Source organism: Balaenoptera musculus, chromosome 2 (assembly GCF_009873245.2).
Source record: "Balaenoptera musculus isolate JJ_BM4_2016_0621 chromosome 2, mBalMus1.pri.v3, whole genome shotgun sequence".
In the NCBI taxonomy this organism is placed as follows: Eukaryota; Metazoa; Chordata; class Mammalia; order Artiodactyla; family Balaenopteridae; genus Balaenoptera; species Balaenoptera musculus.
In genome coordinates this window covers 83739576-83761114 of record NC_045786.1, presented here as the reverse complement: position 1 = coordinate 83761114, position 21539 = coordinate 83739576, and the positions used below count along the sequence as shown (strand labels likewise).

General features: G+C 41.3%; 1 protein-coding gene across 2 annotated transcripts in view; it reads right to left on the bottom strand.

Moving 5' to 3' along the window:
- Nucleotides 1-21539, bottom strand: part of SHC4 (SHC adaptor protein 4) — a 130018-nt gene that overhangs the window by 72687 nt on the left and 35792 nt on the right. For both annotated transcript variants that reach the window (XM_036843630.1, XM_036843631.1), the window contains exon 2: nucleotides 16077-16147. In XM_036843630.1, the coding sequence (XP_036699525.1) occupies nucleotides 16077-16147 (71 nt within the window). The remainder of the gene's footprint in view (nucleotides 1-16076; nucleotides 16148-21539) is intronic.

Genomic DNA, 21539 nt, shown 5'->3' with positions numbered 1-21539 from the left:
ACTTGGTCTTGCTAAGTATCTTGGTACAGGAAGCTGGGTTTTATAAGAGATGAGTCTTCTACTGTATAAATATAAGGATTATGGAACTTCTTCTACATACTGTTAATTATCATCTTCCATTCTTTGTTTCTCCTACCAGCATTCAGTGAAGGGAGAGGGGAACTGACATTCTTCTTTTTTTTTTATATCAACTAAGCTTCATTCAGTGACATGATATCATGTGCATGGTACAGTACAAAGTGCTTGCCGGAATACAGAAATAAACAAAAGTGTAAAATTACTATAAATAATTGTTAAAAGGGAAAAAAGTGGAGCACTTTAATTTATCTATAACTCTTCTATGATAATAGGATGAAGAAAGGCTCAATGAAGAAAAGCTCATTGCAGTGGGCTCTGCAATCAGACAGCCAGAATTCAAAATCTAGCAGTCTCCTATAAGCTCTGTCACGTTGAGCAAGTTTTTAAAGCTTTCTATGTCTCAGTTTCTTAAATTTATAAAGTGGGAATAATAATAGTGCTTTGAACAATGCTTCAGTAAATGTTACCATTATTATTGCTTTATCCTTAAAATGTCTGTCTGCTTTGAGAACTGGGTCTAACCTGCTTTTTACAATACCTAGTACCCAGCAGCGTACTCTATGGTTATAACTGGAATGTTATAAATAATATGTTGTAGAAGAGGTCCAATTATGTCTATTATGCAAGTAGTAATAATGGATAGTTCACATTTCTATAAAGGCAGAATGCTTATCTGATTTTCTTTAGATACCCCATGGCACCTGCCTTGGATATACTGAATGCTCAATATGTAAATGTTTAGACAGCTCTATGGCACTGAAACAAAGTACGATCCTTGTCCCCCTGTATAACCCAGATCCCCCTTCAGAACAAAGGTACTCATTGCCCCTGTTGCTGAAGTGTTCACTGCTAATGGCTCACAGCTGAGTTCCTTCCCCAGAACTTGTCCTCTCCTTAAGGCAGTTACCTAGCCCACAGATTATGTCCCTCCCCAGAGGCAGCAGGCACCAATGACAAGTCAATACGGGGTTTGAAGGCCCGGTCTCTTTACCCACGAGATCTGCTGAAGCTTTTGTTGAGACAGCATCAGTATTCAAGCCTCCTCGCCCGCCCCACCAGGTCTAGTCCTGTATCCCTCACTCCCTCAAGTGTTGGTCTTGAGACACTTCCCAGCAAACCTTTTGCATTTGACTCTCCATCTCAGAGTCTGTTTCTAGAGCCAGCCTAAGTCCTGCTAATGAGCTGCTGCCAGAATTATGCTACTTTACTTTGGCATAAACACTTAACTAGAGGATGTCTTTCCTTTTTAAGAATCTGCGTTGTCACAGCTGACAGTGAAAGAAAATCCTCGTAAGTGGCTCAGATGATCCAGATCAAAAAGATTCACCCTTTTATTAATCAAACATACATGAAAATGCACATTTTCCTAGAGCAGGTGCAGCTCTCACAGGCTCCAACTCATGTTTAAGAAAAGGGGTCAGAGCCTGCATTTATTCCAGTAGGCATTTCACAGTTTTCCTAAGGAGAATCCTGACAGGAAATGGAACAAATCTGCCTGGCAGGTGGAGAGACATGCCAACTGTCCTGTATTTCCTTTGGCCACAAAGCTCTCTTTTCATCAAAGAAAAGTCTTTCAGGCTGAGATTAGTTTTTAATGAATTTTGAGTGCTTCCCATTTAGTTCACTCTTCCTAAAAGGAACTGTAACATTGATTTTTCTGGAGATATGTGTATATATATACATACATACATATATCAGAATTAAAACTCGCTGCTCTGGTATTCCCTAGGCTTTGCCCTTTTCCTTTCTTAAAAGCAAAAGTAACCTCCAGATGCTTTTTGGGATTTTCTGGGGATCCACCTTTTCAAAAACAAGGGATTTCCATATGATCCGTGGTCCAACTAGAGAACTCATTTTGAAACCACTGATAGGGTTCCCTTACACCTGTGGTTCTCAAAGTGTGGTCCCCAGACCAGCGGCATAAGCGACACCAAGAACCTTGTCAGACACGCAAATTCTTGAATTCAAAACTCTGGGAGTGGGGCCCAACACTCTGTGTTTTAACAAGCCCTGCAGGTGATTGATTCTCTCGTGTGCTGAAGTTTGAGAACCACTGTCTGACACAATTTTCTTTCCTTAGTAGAGATCAGAAAAGGATACTAAAAGCATCCTCACCTACATACTTTTGAGCATCTTTATGAAGGCCCTTCCAGAGAGAACTCACAAACAAGGGATGTGGTATCTTGAACCTAGGACAAATTCTAACCTGAGGTTTGGATGTTTCCTTATTCTGTCACTTCTGGCTTTCAGCATTTCCCTGAGTTTTGTTCCTTAGAATTCTCTCATTTTGACTGAGGCATAGTACACAAGAGTCAGGCAGACCTGATTACTGGTTTCACCACTTATTAACTTGCTAGGGGAATTCCATAATTTCTCTACGTCTCAGTATCCTCATGCGCAAAATAGGATTACTAGTAATATCTTTTATAAATGTTAACTTTTATGATGCTGACCGCAGCTATTAATTAATAATAAACTGCTCTGTAGACTGCTTGCTAAAAGTTGAAAACCATGTTTGAATCCCTGAACTAGAAAGAGGTTGAAGTACAGCCAGTTCCCCGGGATCAAGAAATCCTTCTCTTCATCTGAATCAACTCCTTGGACCCCAAGGCTCTCTGAATCAAACTGAGTATCTTCAGTGAATTTATTTTCATTCCTTTGTTCAACAATGTATACGAATGGGGTCCATGTGCCAGATGCTCTACCGTGGAGCCAGGGACCTGACCCAATTGTCTAAGAGCTCCTCATTCTGGAATTTGGTCTAGTTCAGGATGCCAGATTCCATGTTTGTAGAATGTCTAGGTCTTTTCTGCTTTTCTCTGACTACCAGCAGTGACCATGGAGCCTTCGAGACCTCCAGAGTCATCTAAAGATCTGTGATCTAGGTCTGAAAAGCCCTGAAACCTCTCTGTTAACCAATAAATATTTATTGATCCAACTATGCCCCAGTCACTGTGGCTCTGCAACCTACCAGGCCCATGGAATAGGCTTCCAGGGAGAACCTTAAGGCCCAAAGATGATGGACGATGAAGTCCTTGCGATTGACTGCCCCACTGAAAAAGGACCATAGGGACCCAAGGCCTTCTAGGCCAGACACACTCTGGGGCCCACTCTAGACTTTTTCAGGAAGCGCCTATGCAACCACAGCATTGGTGTTTCCAGGAGCAATGGTTCAAAAGGCCTATTCTATTGCACTGTTAAATGATTCATAGCAGGAGCTGACCACTATGTCCATTAAAATCAAAATTAGAAACCCCGTTTCTTGGTCCTGGAGACATTTACACAGAGTCTAGTTGAAAATGCTTGGGGTGTTACAAACATTCAGTACTGACTTCTAAAGGAAACCGAAGAGGGCCACAAAAGGGAGATACCAGAAAGTGTTCTCAACTGACTGTGCATGGTAGAGAAGGCCTGGGGGAAAAAATCACTGGGAAAAAGCTATTTCATTTAGTAATTGAAGCTAAAAATACTGGGGTCACCCCCAAATGCATACGCTTTAACATTCATGCATTTTAAGCTCTGAATTAATTTGTTTCTCCTCAAACTCTTGAGGCCATCCACTATAATCCATACTTAGACATGGACAGATAGCTAACTCTTCTCACTTAGGTCAGTGAATGTGTGTATATTGCCTGTTAGAGAGAGAGAGTGTATGTGTGTGTGTGTTCATACAATAATATCAGCACATCTGTAAGTTTCTATAGATTCATATGGATAAATTAGCAGGCCCTGATTTCAGCTGCAACATATTTTTAGAAACCATTTCATAAAGTGGATCACATTTGCCATGGAAAAAATACTGTAATTGGGAGTTTCATTCCTGACCAAGGATTTCTCGGCAAATAAAATATAGACGCTGTAAACAGCCTGTTGTAGAATAAAACTAATGACCATTTTATAAACCTCTATAAATATCTCAAAAACACTAAAACAATGCCCTACATCCTATAAAAAAGGCATAAACATATACAATACCTATACGTGTAGTTTCAAAGTTTCTTGAAATATCCAAACACCACTTAAACATACAGCTCAATTGAATTATGTTCAAAAATTAATGCACTAACTATAATAACATCAAACATCTGACTAACAATTTTGCAACCCTTAGATTTTAGTGAAGCATTTGGGGGATGATTTATATATTCCCAATCTTTTTTTTTTTAAGGTGTTCGAAGAAATCGATCTATTGTGTTCTTTTCCCTTTGAGGTAGGAATCCATTTTTTACTGCATTTACTAGTGCTGTTTTTACAAGTTGTTCTTTCCTCCTCCCAGCAAATGCCCTTCTCAATATATGAGTGTTACAGAACTACCATATTGCCACAATGCAACTCTGTCCTGGCCAAAGATGAGTGGCTCAGGATTAGGCCCCAATCACCATCCTACCTAGGAATTTGATATTTGGAACTGAGAAAACCAGAGACGGGGAGTCTCTGCACTCCTGCTGCTGAGGCCTCGGCAGCCCTGACCCTATCCTTCTATTGGTTTGATTGTTCACTGTTCCTCAGCTTCCATGAGCTGCCCCAATATCCTTTCAAGAATCCCCCTTTTGGCTTAAGCGAGGCAGAGTCATCTTCTGCTACTTAAAGCCAAAAGACTCTTAATAAATATACCTATGGCAAGTAGATGCACTTAAAATTATTTCTGCCACCTTAAAGCTCAGGTCAAAGCAAGTACTGGTCATACTTAATGACCTAGAAAATGTGCATAATAAATGATAAAAACACATCACAAATTAATAAGCACCATATAATCTCACTTTAGTTTCCAAACATATGACTGGAAAAACCTTATACCAAACTGTTACTCTTGATTACCTCCAGTGATTTGTCTGTTTTTTCTTTTCTTTTACCCTATTTCCCAATTCCCACAATAAGCCCCATCTAATTTTTATAATCAGAAAGGAATAGTGAAAAAGTGTTAAGAATTAGATGTTCCACAGAGACCTGACATCAGCGATGGTAATGATCATAGCCGTGCTGTTCTCTCAGTTAGAGCACTCAGGGGAATTCTCTGGCTGTCCAGTGGTTAGGACTCTGTGCTTCCACTGCAGGGGGCCTGGGTTCAATCCCTGGTCAGGGAACTAAGATCCCGCAAGCCGAGAAGCGGAGCCAAAAAAAAAATGTGGATAAAGATGACTCAGGCTTGCCTTTACTGCCTGAATTGTCTCCCAGCATCTTAGTCTATTCACAGCTATAAGAGCAGTTACTTAGTTTCAAACCAAAGCAATGTCACTAGGAAACATTAAGTGCTGTAGGGACAGGATTTGGTTTAAGAGTACCTGGGTTTGAGCCCAGCAGAAGAGCTGTGTGGTCTTGGGATGGTCACTTACCTTCTCTGAGCCTCAGCTTCCCCATGCTCAAAATGGGGAATTACAGTGCCTTCCTCTCAGGGTGATTGTGTGGTTCATAAGAGAATATGAATGTAAAAGCCCTGGGCAAGCGAAACAAATGTCAGCTGTTGTTAACTACTCTCGCCTCTTGTCCTACAGCAGCCCTCTCGGCCAGCATGGTTTTTGGTTGGGCTTCCCGGTCAAGAAGTTAGAAGAGGCCACTATGCACTCCTTCCCTAATACTCTCAGCTGTGGAACCTGCTAGACAATAGGCCCTGATGCTTCAGTTGTCCTTCTCTTACTGGCTTTGCACCTTTTCAGCAAAATAAACAGACAACATTGAATACTTCAAAAATATAACTCATCTAGTAACTGACACTTTTTAAAAATTGTGGTAAAACATACATACGTAAAATTTACCATTTTAACCATTTTTAAGTGTAGTGTTCAGTGGCATTAAGTATTGATACATTCACATTGTTGTGCAATCAGCACCACCATCCATCTCCAGAACTTTTTCACCTTCCCAAACTGAAACTCTGTACCCATTAAGCACTAACTGCCTCCCCTTATAACCCCTGGCAACCACCATTCTGCTTTCTATCTCTGGATCTGACTACTCTAGGCACTTCATATAAATGAAATCATACAGTATTGGTCTTTTTGTGACTGACTTATTTACTTAGCACAATGTCCTCAAGGCCTGCAGTGTGCTGAATGTTTGTGTCTCCCCAAAATTTGTGTGTTGAAATTCTAACCCCCCAAAGGTGATGGTACTAGTAAGTGGGACTTTGGGGAGGTAATTAGGTCATGAGGGTGGGTCCCTCATGAAGGAGATTAGTGCTCTTATAAAAGAGGTACCACAGAGCTCCCTAGCCCCTTCTGCAATGTGAGGATACAATAAGTCTGTGATCCAGAAAACGGCCCTCACCTGACCATGATGGCACCTTGATCTCAGATATCCCAACTCCAGAGCAGTAAGAAATAAATATCTGTTGTTTATAAGCTACCCAATCTATGGTATTTCGTTATAGCAGCCCAAATGCACTAAGACAAGGTTAATCCATGTTGTAGCATGAATCAGAATTTCCTTTTTTTCAGCTTTACTGAGGTATAATTGACAAATAAAGTCATAATATATTTAAAGTGTACAACATGATAGTTTGATAGATGTGTCCATTGTGAAAGAATTCCCAAAATCAAGTTAATTAGCACATGCATCAGCTCACACATTTGCCTTTTTTTTTTTTTTTTTTGGTGAGAATACTTAAAATCTACTCTCTTAGCAAATTTCAATACAGTATTATCAACTATAGTCACTATGTTATACATTAGATCATCAGACCTTAATCATTTTATAACTGAAAGTTTGTTCCCTTTAACCAATATCTCTCCATTTCCCTACCTGCCCTCCAGCCCTTGGCAACCACCCTTCTACTCTCTGTTGCTATGAGCTGGACTTTTTCAAAAAAGATTCCACGTATAAGTGATATCATGTAGTATTTATCTTTCTCTGTCTGGCTTATTTCACTTAGCATAATGCCCTCCAGGTTCATCTGTGTTGTCACAACTGGCAGGGTTTCTTTCTTTTTTAAGGTTAATATTCCATTGTATGTATACACCACGTTTTGTTTATCCATTCATCCATCAGTGGATACTTGGGTTGCTTCCACCTTTTGAGTTTGTGAATAATGCCACTACGAACATGTGTGTACAAATATCTGTCTGAACACATGCTTTCAATTCTTTTAGATACATACACAGAAGTGGAATTGTTCGATCATATGGTAATACTATTTTTAATTTTTTAGGAATTGCCATATTGTTTCCACAGCAACTGCACCATTTTACATCTCCACCAGCAATGCACAAGAGTTCCAATTTCTCCACAACCTTGCCAACATTTATTTTCTGGTTTTTTGTTGTTTTGGGTTTTTTTTTAATAATAGCCATTCTAATGAGTGTGAAGTACTATTTCGTGGTGGTTTTTATTTGCATTTCCCTAATGATTAGTGGTGTTAAGCATCTTTTCATGTGCTTATTGTCCATTTGTGTGTCTTCTTTGGAGAAATGTCTATTCAAGTCCTTTGCCCAGTTTTTAATAGGGTTGTTTGGTTTCCTGTTGTTGAGTTGCAGGAGTTTTTTACATATTTTGAATATTAATTCCTTATCAGATATATGACTTAAAAAATGTTTTTTCCATTCTGTGGGTTGCCTTAGTAACTGTACTTCTTGGCCTCACCTGTGCTCATTCAAATAGTAATTGCACCTGCATGTGACAGACACTGTGCTAATGACTCTAAGGAAAAGGTGCCCTTGACTTTCACACCCTCTCTCTGTGGGTTTGACTCTGTCATGCTATCAGAATCCTTCCCAACTGCTTGGGAACTTTTTTTTTTTTAATAAATTTATTTATTTATTTTTGGCTGCATTGGGTCTTCATTGCTGCACGTGGGCTTTCTCTAGTTGTGGTGAGCAGGGGATACTCTTCGTTGTGGTGCGCAGGCTTCTCATTGCGGTGGCTTCTCTTGTTGTGGAGCACGGGCTCTAGGTGCACAGGCTCAGTAGTTGTGGCACACGGGCTTAGCTGCTCCGCGGCATGTGGGATCTTCCCGGACCAGGGCTCGAACCCATGTCCCCTGCATTGGCAGGCAGATTCTTAACCACTGCACCACCAGGGAAGTCCCAGCTTGGGAATTTTTTTAAATTACTGTATCTTTGAAGACTTCTAAAAGGAATTTAATTGGCTATTTCATCTCAGATACCTGAGAAGCGAGATCTCAGTCCTAACGACGTTGTGAGGAACCGGGAGCAGCGCAGCTTGAAGCTAGCAGAGGTGGTCACTGTGCACACATTCAGACACACGCCACACAAAACCTCCACGAGGGCTCCCTGACGTCTCCACGTGTGTGGGAAGAAGTACGTCCACTCACACTGGTGCCTGCCGAGGAGGATTTGACTGTTATGTGTTGTAACTGTTCTCACCAGCTGATAAAGGTCATAAGCCTTGACCCTGGGACCCCAGACCCTTCTTGGGGCCTTTACATTCCTTCCTGACCAATGAACAATGAAACTTGTTTTATCCAACCACGAACATTCTCCCTCAGCAAGTGCTCGTTTTCAAATTTTAGCATGACCACTATGAACTAGAACTGTAACATTCTTGATTTTTTTTTTTTCTCCTTGCCACTCTTCTCAGTAAATGTCTTCTCTGGGGGGTGGTCCCTTGCCTGGCAAGTTAATAAACTCGGCCCTTTATCCCCGCTCTGGTGTCTTTACTTTGCGTGCCATGTGAGCTGCAATCCCACACTTCACTGCATGGTCTCCTCACAGGTCAACACAGAACCCACACGCCAGATGCCGGACAGTTACTCCAAGTTTTACACTGATACACACACTTATCCATGCATAGCTGCAATCAATTTCATTCATACATTCCTCAGGAAAGTTACATAAATGCCAGCTTATTTTCAAACAAATTGATATCTTAATTTAGCCACCTAGCATGCAGATATTTGACCTCTACAGTATACTTAATACTTTCCCTCCTGATGTTCACATTTCTTATAAAGCTCATCCATGGGACTTTAGGTAAACGTTCAGCTGCATCTTGGATCTGCTTTGCATCTAATAGTTGCTAACACACACAGACACACACAGACACACACACACACACACACACACACACAGACACACACACACACAGAAGTATTCATTTGCCTCTGAAGAGCTGCCTTTAATGTCCTGTTGAAGCCAAAGAATCAAAATTTCAAGACAGTGAATTAAATTTGCAGAATCAGTGCTCAGGAGCAATAACATTCCAAACAGGAAACTACTCCAATTACAACATCCTCTGAATTATGATCTCTGCTTCCTTGCTGCTTTACCTACTACCAATCACCCAAACAGCCTGCTTACTGTCTACAGCAGCAGTTCCAAAAAACACTACTCAGGGTTTTCTTCCCCCATAGAATGGAATTGGGCAGATCCCTTACGATCAGCTAGAGAAAATGAATCTGAAGCCAGGACCCCAAAAGGAAGCACTCACCACTCGTTCTCTAACCACTCCCCATTTCCTTCACAGACCCCCACCCCCAAAGGGGTGGCCATCACAGGAATGAGGCTAATAACTCACCAAGAATTGCTGCTTCTCAGCTGTCCTGGAGCCTGGCATGGACAGATCCTGTGCTGGGTGCTTTGCACTTAGCCTGGCTGATTTTATTACCATGTATGAGTTACAAATGTAAGGCAATAAATACAGGAAGAGGACAGTGTAGTATGACAATGATCTGGAGGTTCCTCCCACCAGCAGTGTGCCCTGCCCTTGGGGTAAATTATGTCCTGTGGTGATGAACTAAATGTTCCCTCCATGTTTCCCATGAAGTTCTGTTCTTCAGGGTTGAAAACCAAGCCCTGTCCCACCAGCTCCACTTACTGCATTTACCCTGACGTATAATTTATTCCTCCTTCAGTATCAGAAGCAGTTTCCCACCAAGACACAAAGAGGCATCCTTAGTGGGAAAGGGAAGATTTTTTTCTTCTTTGCATGATGTGGATGCTTATGCAAGGGAGGGAGTGGGCTTTAGGTTTTAGTGACATGATTTCTTGTGTGTGTGTGTGTGTGTGTGTGTGTGTGTGTGTGTGTTTCAGATCAAATGAGGTTTTTGTTTTCTTTATCTTTGTTTTAAAAATCATGATGAATGGTAATTAGATTTATCATGGTGATCAATTTGAAATGTATAGAAATATCGCATCACTATGTTGTATACCATAAATTAACATAATGTTGTAGGTCAATTACACTGCAAAAACAAACAAACTCATTAAAAAGGTCAGATTTGTGGATACGAGAGGCTGAAGGTGGAGGGAGGGGGAATTAGAGGAAGGGAGTCAAAGGTACAAACTTCCAGTTATAAGATAAGTAAGTACTAGGGATGTGATGTACAACATGATAAATATAATTAACACTGCTGAGTGTTATATATGGAAGTTGTTAGGAGAGCAAATCCTGAGTTCTCATCATAAGAAGAACATTTTTTTATATTTCTTTAATTTTGTATCTATATGAGATGATGAATGTCCAGTAAATTTATTGTGATCATTTCATGATATATGTAAGTCAGATCATTATGCTGTACACCTTAAACTTATACAGTGCTGTATATCAATTATATCAATAAAACTGGAAGACAAAAATAAAAATAAAGAAATTATGAAAGAATAATCTTAAGAAATTAAAGAAAGAACAGCATAAAATAAACTTAAAAAGGAGGAAAGATATACTGAAGATAAAGAGGAAATAAATGAATTAGAAAACCAAAGACCAAGTAGATTTGAATAATAAAAACTAAACCTGGTTCTTTCAAAAGCGCAATAAAATAAACAAACCTCTGGCAAATCTGATTTTAAAAGATCACACAAACAAATCAGAAATGTTGAAGAGAGCATAATCACATATATAGAGGCTATGTGAAAATTAGATGAGAATACTATGGCCAACATTATGTGACAAATTTGAAAAATCAAGATAAAATGCCCAAATTTTGGGGTAAAATGACCCCAAAATTATCTTAGCAAAGGATAAAAAAATTTGAAAAGACTAATAAAAAAGAAGATTTGACAATGGAGGTAAAAATCTAACAAGCTCAGAGAGTTGTTTGTGCTAGTTCCAAAGACTTTTTTAGTAGCAGATAATTCCAACATTGTTTAAATTGTGGCAGAGCACAGAAAATATGGAAAGGTTCTGAAATCATTCTTATGAGGCTAACCTATTCCTGAAACCAAAATTTCGTAAGTATAGTTCAAAAAAGAAAACTCACTTAAAATAAGGATGCAAAAATTTGAAATAAAATATTAACAAGTTGTATGTAACTGCTACCTATGATGACATGACAATTAAGAAGGGTTTACAGCAGGAATTCAATGATTGTTCCATATTATAAAACTTATTAATGCAGTTCTCTACAATAATAAATTAAAGGGAAAAGTATCATTTAACCATCATGACATATTAAAATAGTGGCAAAGAGCAAAATTTATTAATACTGGAGCCTTAACCTGAAGTTCCATCTTCACATCTATTAGCTGTGTGACCTTGGGCAAGTTACTAAATCTAAATTTCATCTCCTCATTAGTAGAATGAGAGTTTTTAATAGACATAATCTTAGTAAAAGTTTTGAGTTCCCACTCCCCCCAAAAAATTAAAAAATAAAAATCATGTTGAGAACATTTTTATAGGAGAGAGGAATGACTAAGTCATCCTTAGTATGATTTTCATTTTCCCCTTCTCTTATTTCCTTTTGATATTGTTTTCCAGACATTCTGAAGGCAACCATCACCGTGAGCCTTTGTCTTCCTAATCATCTTGTTTCTCTTTTCTATCAGGAAAAACCTCCTCCTTTGCCCTTTCGCATGAACACTAGATTACTAAAAATGAAGATGTGGTCCTAAATCAGTCAAGTGGATAAATGCCTGGGTGAGAATTAGTGGATAAATCTGGAGTCAAAGAAGTGTGATGAGAGCTTTGGAAAGGGTGTAATCCAGGGAACTGCCGACAAAGTACATGGCCTCCTTGTCCTTTTCTTTTTCTCTGCTCTGAGTATTCTCTGTGTTCTAGAGGTCCTATGGATTCAGCCCTCAAACAATTGGCAGACAGGTTCCTCATAATGAGAAGAATGTGACTCCATCTTTCTCCTCTGTTTCAAACACTGACCCAACTGTTGTATCTTAACCATGGCTCCTCCTTTATTATCAGGAACTTCACGTTGCTGTCTCTCTATTAACTGGAACAATGTACTAACTAGTAGAGAGATGGTAAGATCAATTAACAGGTAGGACATCAGCCTGAATACACCTGTTTGTATGCGTAGTGGCAATTAGCTACACTAGTTTATCAGCAGTCACACCTGATTAATCTTCTGCTTGATGGTAAATGTCAGGAGATACCTGTGGTCACACAAAATGAAGTTCTTTCTTATAGAATTCTAACTGGTCCATTGAATTTTTTTTCTTGGGTTAAGTAGGATTATGAGTTAAATGAAACTTTGTGAATATGTGAAATTCAAACTGTAAACTATTTGAAACCTGATTCAACAGTTATATATTAACAACATCTAAGGCAATTGGTAATAGAGCAACTTGAATAGTGGCTGAATGTGAAAATATACGTAAGTTGAGAAAAGAAAGGAGAAGGAGATAAAGAAGGAAAAATTAAGAGAGGGAAGAAGAGTAAATATTTGCGAAGTAGGGTGGGAATTAGAGGTTTATGGACAGTGAGCCACCCTCAAGCTTCCACAAGTCTGCCCAGAGCACAATTTGCCATGCCTGAATCTCATACAGACACATCTACAAGGAATAATATCCAGGTACTATGCCAGACACCTTCCCTTGGATCTGTACATTAGTCATGAACCGAATCTTCATGGCAGAGAAAGAAATAGTCTTTTACCATTTACTAAACAGTAGGAAAATACAGACTGACAAATTCATAAAGATGTTTTTAAAATAGAGATTAGGAAGTTAGGATTAACATATACACACTACTATATATAAAATAAATAATCAACAAGGACCTACCGTATAGCACAGGGAACTCTACTCAATACTCTGTAATAACCTATATGGGAAAAGAATCTGAAAAAGAATAGATACATGTATATGTATAACTAAATCACTTTGCTGTACACCTGAAACTAACACAACATTGTAAATCAACTATACTCCAATATAAAATAGAAATTAAAAAAATAAAATAAAAAATAAAAACAGATAGTAACAAAAAATAGATACATGGCTGGGAGGGAGGATATCAACTAGTATATGGTTCTTCTGCAGAACAATCTAGCAATACAGATCTAAAGCCTTCAAAATATTTATATTGGGCTTCCCTGGTGGCGCAGTGGTTGAGAGTCTGCCTGCCAATGCAGGGGACACGGGTTCGAGCCCTGGTCTGGGAAGATCCCACATGCCGCGGAGCGACTGGGCCCGTGAGCCACAATTACTGAGCCTGCGCGTCTGGAGCCTGTGCTCCGCAACAAGAGAGGCCGCAATAGTGAGAGGCCCACGCACCGCGATGAAGAGTGGCCCCTGCTCGCCGCAACCAGAGAAAGCCCTCGCACAGAAACGAAGACCCAACACAGCCATAAATAAATAAATAAATAAAATTAAAAAAAAAAAATTTATATTGTTTGACCTAGTGATAAACCTTGAAGACATTATGCTAAATGAAATAAATTAGTCACAAAAAACCACAAACACTATATAACCCTACTTATATGAGGTACCTACAGTAGTCATATTCATAGAGACAGAAAGTGGAATGGTGGTTGCCAGGGGCTGGGGGAGAAGGGAATAAGAAGTTATTATTTAATATACAAAGTTTCCATTCGAAAAGATGAAAAAGTTCTGGAGAGGGATGGTGGTGGTGTTTGCACAACAAGATGAACGCACTTAATGCCGCTGAACTGGACACTTAAAAATGGTTAAAATGGTAAAGTTTCTGTTATACGCATTTTACCACAATTAAAAATTCTTCTGAATATTTAGCAACAGGAAAATGGTCAACGTGGGAGAAACAGTAGCAAATATTTTCCAGATTTTTCTACAAAAATCACTGTAAGCACATGTAAGGAAGAAAAGATCAGAAGGTTATTCCAAAGCACAAAATGTTAGTAGACATTACTTCCAGGTGAGATTATGAGTGATTTTCTTTTTCATATTTATCTGTATTTTCTAAATGTTCTAAGTAAATATACAGTATATTTATAACTAGATAATAAAATAAAATTTAAAAGCCCACCTACTACATCTCTATCCTCTTACCCTGCTTTATTACTATAGTAATGGCACTTATTACTACCTGAAAGTATGTTGTCTCTTTATTTGCTTCCTTGCCATAGTCTGTTTCCCCAGGTAGAATTTAAGTTCTCTGAGGTCAGAGGCATCTGCATCCTTTATTCTTGAAGAGTTTCAGGCACTTAATGAGCACTCCATAAATATTCGAGTGAAGGAGAATGAGTCAAAATGAATGGATGAGGGAATGAACAGAACGTCAGTCATCCTCAAGTATGGACAGCGGCATTCCTTTCTCCTGTATCCCCACTCCAGGCACCTGGGGTAGCGACCCTCTTCCTCCCACCGGTAACCAGCTCAGGATTGGAGGAAGGGCTTTCTCCAGATTAAGCATCATCAGAAACAAAACCTGAAATGTGTCCAAATTAGGGCTAAGAGAGTAGGAAGTAATCTAGAAACCCTCTCGCTTAAAGGATAGTTGAAGGGCCTGAGAATGTGAAAGAGAAGGCTTAAAAGGGAGGGAAGATGTAGCCATTTCCAAATCCTGGAAAGTAGTCAGGTGGAGTCAGGCATTTATTCCATAAATATCCATTGAGCCCCTTCCGGGTGCCAAGGACTGAAATAGGCACCAAGAATACAGAAAAAAAAAAAAAAAAAAAAAAAAAAAAATTAGATTTCATCTGTTTAACTCCTGAGGGAATACCAAGGATTGGTGAGAAATTTGGAAAGACAGATTTGAATGCATTGTAAACAAGAGTCCACAATAGCATTTCTTAAAGATCATTTCATGGAACCCCAGAGATACATGGAATGTTCATTTATGTTACATAAAAAAAGAATTCTGGGGCCAAATAAATTTAGAAAATCTCAAGATGAAGTTAGCGCTTTTTAAACTATAGCACACGACTTCTCAGGGTCTTTAATACTGTACATCATTGTAAACTGTGACTCTCCTAAACAGTGTATGATTCTTTTCCCCAAACCTTTTGGTCAAGAGGACAATTTTTCAAGGCCTCGGACTTCCATAGGATGAGCATTAGGAAAAGTTATCCTCTCTTCATAATGAGAACATTCACCTGTGGAAACGGTGGCCTGCGACCATGGGTGCAGACAGGCACTGCAGCTTGCCCCTGAGACACATACTGGCACCACACACCGCAGATGCCCAAGTCTTCATCCTGAATCACTCCTATAAATCCAGTCCTCTCACCTCATCCCCCTCACCTCACAATTTTCCCAGTTACCAGTCTCAGCACTCAATTATTCCCCTTTCCATCCTTGCTTTGAACCTGGCCTTAAAGAACCATGCCTTGTGTTTCTGCTTCTGACTTGTGCTCTGTGTAATAATGATTCTGGTTCTTTCCCTAAGCTGCCGGGTGCCACCCTGGGTAAGGCTCCCCGGGTTCAACTCTTTCATCCAGCTCACCTTACATGGAGGAGGGAGACCCAGACAAGGAGTAAGAGTTTCTTGTGTCAGGGATGCCATAAATGGGGAGAGCTTGGGCTTGCTGATGTGGAAAGTTTTTCCTTGTTCTTATTTTTGGCTACTTCTTCGACAGGTCTGAGATTCTGTAACGTCCTATTTCTAGACATTATTTTAAATACATTTAGTATCTGGGAAACCAGCTATTTCTCTGACTGCATCATCTTGTCAGTTCTCATATGAAATGCAGATGCCCCGCCACACAACTGAGAAATCTTTCACGTGATGAGGCAAAGCTACTCATCGAAGGTCACTGGGCTTTGGTGTACCTTCCAGCCATATGAATAAAAACCCACGATGCCTTTGAAGCCTTGCATGAAACTCCTGTGGGGAGAAACTCTTGTGACTTTAGACTATAGTCCTCAAAGTCTGTCCCATTTTTGTTCTCTTACCTTGTAACTTGGGTTCTCATGCCAAAATCCAGTGACCTCATTGATTGCAGCACCTCAATACAGCCCATGTACTGGAATAAGAAAAGAAAAAAAAGAACAAGTAGGAAAAAATAGCACAAAGATAGCTCTTAGCTTCAGAGTGATTTCCTGGGAAACACCTTAAATCAGCTCCTGATATCAAATTACATTCGCACACTCAGCCTGCCATTGATATTTCTGGCCATTAATGGATACATGCCTTCAACTGCGGTTCAGTTATAAAACATCAGCTGAATCCAAAATATGATATCAGGAATACAGCTGTCATCCCTGACAAATGTGAGCTCAGAGGTTAAGAGCTTGGGCTCTGGGGCCAGACCATGTGAAACTGTATCCTGGCTCTGCCAGTTGTTAGTTATGGAACCCCAGCAAGTTACTCAACTTCTCTGCATCTCAGGTTTGTCACGGTAACATGGGGATACAATCAGAATTGTCGTGAGAGTAAAATTATTTCCTACAGGTGTTCTAAGAGCAGTGCCTGATACATTCATGTGCTCAAAGATCAGAGGAAGCAAAACTAAAGGTAATACAGGAATATCACATCTTCTAGGGAGATAAAATAAGCACATAAGTGCAGATAATACAGGACAGTAATATAGGAAGATCTTATTTTTTTTTGCAAGATCATTTATTTATTCAGAGGGTTCAAGGGAAAAAAAAGTCATGTCCTACACCGGGAATGAGTACATTTAGCTTGAACATGGAGTATTGGAAAAGGCATGGAGACTTATAAAGCTAAAAGATGGTTTATATTTAATGTGGCAGCAGCAGGAGCCATAAGGCTGCTGGAAAGAGAGTGATGGGATCGTCTGTCTTTGAGAAGCTTTACGTCAGCAGCAGTATGAAGGTGGGCTCATGGCGAAGAAAAAGGGACGATGCTCCTTTCGAGAGGGAAGTAATGACAGCTCACACTGAGGAGGGACGGTGGGAGTAGGAAGGAGGGGACAGATTCAAGTGACATCACGGAAATAGATACTACATCATTTGGCAGTTGATTTGATCTAGAGAATAAGAGAGAAGGATGAGTCAAGAATGACTCAGATGTTTCCAGCCAGGGTAGCAGAGGGAACAGTGATTCCATTAACAGAAACAGGAAAGCCAGGAGAGGGGAAGATGGGTTGGTTTAGGACCCACTGACTGAAAGACACTGGTGGGGTATCCAGGAAATAACAAGCTGATAGTTGAACACTGGATTCTGGAATCGTGCAGAGGCATTACGTGTAGGGACTTAGTAGTCTTCTGTGTAGCTTTGCCAGGTGAGGCAGCGGGAGTAATCTTCTTAGCAGAGCCTCAGTTGATGAGGGAGAGTGTTTCTCTGAGAATGAGCTCGGAAATGTTATGAGAGCCAAGTGGTCTGATTGAAAGTGATCTGTAGGCTCCTTGGAAAAGATCTGCTTCCTGTTTAGCTTTTCTCTGGAAGCCTTGCAGCCTCCCTCTGCTTGTGCAAAGATGGCAGGAGCTGGGGGTGCCTCCCCAGATACTTGCAGTATTTCTCAGCGAATTCTACAGATTTCACATCCTAAGAGGAGGTCAGTGCACCAAGTGTTGCCTAGAGCCTCGTGCAGGGGAAAGCGTGCTGGCCAGGACAATTACCTGGCCATTCTCTGCCAGATTCCTGTTCGTCACATTCCTCCTGGGGGGTCTAGTATTGACAAAAATTTTTTTTTAATATTTTATTCTGTCCCAATCACATTTAACATCCCAAGGCTTGAGTACCTCAAGGAAGTAAGCGATGTCTAGAGATTTCTGTTCAATAAACCATTAGACATATTAGGAAAGGAAAGCTAGATGTAGCACGGTATTAAGCCCATCTCAAAACTGTCATGAAAGGAGATTGCAAGGGTCCAAGCTCCATGTCGAGAGTGGATTGAAAAGAAAGTTTTCCTATCCTCACTGGCTGCTCTGGCTTTTCCTGCCTTTCCGTGTCTCCTCCCATTCCAGAACTTAGCACCTGCTCCCCTATTTCCTGCATCCCTCAACCTGGAAAGAATGGACTCCCCACACAGGTTGGGGAACAGGTCTAGGCTATACCTCCAACCCCCCCAGGAAGCCTTGTTGGTGCAGAGGTGGGTGTCATCTTTCCCTTCAGCTGTAAATTTTCAATTTAAGACCAGGTGATACAGCCTATCCAGGTACAGTTTTTGAAAATGTGACGCAGCACCTCCAGTTTTCACACTCAGCCAGAGTGATTTTTAAGAAATGAATATCAGGCCATGTCCCGCCATTGCTTAAAACCTCTGGCATTTATTATCAGAACAAACCTGTTGCCATAAACACTTAAACCCTGTGTTTTCTGACCCCTGTTTACCCCTCCAACTCCATCTGTGTCACTCTGCCCCTGTGCACTTTGCTGCCACATTGGCTTTCCTTCTATTCCTCAAATACACCCAACACTTGCCAGATACAAGGCCTTTGCACTTGCTGTTCCATTGCCAGCTCTGCCTAGCTCTTCCCCCACTGCTCTGCAGGACTAACTCCTTTTTGTCCTTCAGGTTTTAATTCAAATGTCACTGCCTCAGAGGCCCCCTCCTGTCACCCTTCATCACAGTCCCTCATTTGTCATTTCATGCCACTATCAGGTTTACTTGTCAATTTGCTTGTTTATTACCTGTCTTCATTCCCTTGGCCATAAGCACCATAACAGTAAGGCCCATGATCACCATGGTATTTCCAACACCTGGGACAGCGCCTGGGCCACAGCGAACTCTATAGATTTTTGCATCCAACGAATACTGGATGAAAGAGTGGAGAAAGCTTCTACTATTCAGCTCCAACAGGAGCTTTAAAATGAGCAGGGGGAGGTGAAGGTCTGACCGTTCTCCCCATCCTGGGGGATGAGTGAGGAGTACAGAACTGAGGACTCAGAAAGAGACTCAAGGGGAAGGTGGGGAGAATGGGCCCAACTCCCCAGGTGTTCCAGGGGTGGGGGGTGTGGTCGTGGGGAGAGCCCTGAGCGATAAAGTCGATGGTGGGGACTCTCACAGGGGAGGAGAGTAGGCTGCGGATCTGAACAGGGCGGGGAGAAAGAGGCAAAAAAATGTCAGCTGGGACAGAAACGCCCCAAGGCTGATGAAGCTCAACAGCCACGCACGGGAGGGTGTCAGATGGTGCAGTCCTCAGCCCAGTGAAGTGCAGCACCAATGGTGGGATTCTGGTTAACAATGAGGAGAGGGGTTTTTAGTAGAGAGTGGGAGAGGAGGACGGGGAGATGGGGAATCTTCCAAGGTTTTGTTCTTTTTTTTTTTTTTTTTTTTATTTATTTATGGCTGTGTTGGGTCTTCGTTTCTGTGCGAGGGCTTTCTCTAGTTGCGGCAAGCGTGGGCCACTCTTCATCGCAATGCGTGGGCCTCTCACTATCACGGCCTCTCTTGTTGTGGAGCACAGGCTCCAGACGCGCAGGCTCAGTAGTTGTGGAGCACGGGCCTAGTTGCTCCGCGGCATGTGGGATCTTCCCAGACCAGGGCTCGAACCCGTGTCCCCTGCATTGGCAGGCAGATTCTCAATCACTGCGCCACCAGGGAAGCCCCAAGGTTTTGTTCTTAATCACGCTTCATGGCGATAACCACCTCATCCCCTTCCTTCTAAGGCAGCCCCAGGCGTTGCTTCCGATCCCCTCCCCTTCCTTGAAACCTGTTTTGCTTCACACGCTTGTCTGTCAGCAATGGCACACCTTCTGCCAACCTCCCTGTGATAAACGTGAGTCATAGCCTGAGGTGATCGTGACCACGAGCACGTTCCCCGTCGACCCTGGGCACGTGAGGAAGAAGCCACTCTGGGCAACGTGAAGGGAGAAAATCAATGCCTGATTTTTTCCACAACGACCCTGAAGCCCAGATGCAGCTGGTCTTCCCTTTGACTGACTCCGTCCATTCCACTCCGAAACCATCGCTGTGAGGAAGCAGGGAGAGGGCAGTGCATGAAAAGAATCTGTCTGCATCTTCATTCAGTACCTGATGACTGCACAAGCGGAAAGTGGCTGAAGGTCCAGGCCCGAGGGAGGAGGAGTTTAGTTTGTTGATTTCAGGATAAACTAGGGATGATAGTACCTCCCGTTCATTTATTAAATGTAGATCTGCATAAGACGTGCTCTCCGTTCTTAAGAAACCCAGCCCCATGAGGATAGGCCAACCATGAAAGAGATGATTTATCTTTTCTTTCTATGAGGTTAGTCATTGTTAATTCCATTAAACAGACGACGAAATTAAGGCCTGTTAAAGGGAAGTGGCTGGCTCGGTTTCATGTATTCAGTGAGACTGAATCAGGGCTTATCCTGGAGGCCACAGCCCGTTTCTGGGAACCTTTGTGTGAGCCTTGTGGAACAGGAAAAGCAAAAAGAAAAAGAGTCATCAGCTGCTCCCACTGACTCTTCCTTTGGTCTTCCCAGGTGTGTAAGAAGGTAACGGGCCTGGGGACCACATGGTAAGAGCAGGCATGAATCCACACTCTTCCAGGGCCTGCAGGAGGTGGCACATGAGGCAGAAGACACTCCCTAGTTCCTGACCCTGCGATGAGGAGAGGACACTGAAGACCTTTATTAGAGGCATCCAGGAGTGGTGAGAACGTGGCGACACTCAGACAACCTTCCCATTCAGCACCTGACGGACGGCTCACCTAGCTCCCCGGCTCACGCACTCCCTTCGTGCCCCAAGGCAGTCATAATATTTTTGTACTGTCTGAGCTTCAGCCACTTGCTTCCAGGGAGAGATGAACAGCCTATTCATGGCCTGTGTATCTTGGGTTTTGCATTCCAGAGAAGAAATGACTGCGGTTTTCAGAGAAAAGGAATGAGAGCTAACTTATGGGAAATTTTCACCTGACTCTTACAGAATGATGACTTCAAAAAACCTAAAGAAAAAGGATATATATTCTTATATCCTCAGAAAAAAATGTCTGCAGGATACATAAGACACGGTTAACAGTGGTTACCTCTGGGAATGGGAGAGAGGCAGCCTTTTACTTTTTACTTTACATTTTTGTATTGCTTATGTTTGAAAATAAGTAGATGGTATTATTTTAGAGTTTAAAAATTAAATAAGGCCTACCACTTAACCTCTTGGGATCACAATTTATAAATTACTAAGTAGGGTTAAATCCCTTTTTTTCAATGGCATATTCCCTTCCTTAGAACGTGCCTGTCCCTGTGCTAGGAGAATGGAGGAATATTGTTCAAGAGAAGGTTAAAGGCATTGGCCCTGCACTTAATAAGATGGGAAGGAATGACACTTTGAAACAATCAGAACACTGAAGAAAAGTATATCAAATACAATATGACAAGGGTCTGACCTTCATGCAATAAATGTTCAACAATGGTAGAGGCCACCAATGTGGCCTGAAGACACCGCAGGATTTATCTGCCACCTCTAAATAACATCTAGTCTTTCCCATTTAAAAAAAAAAAAAGTGGGGGGGAATGGGGAGAGGACA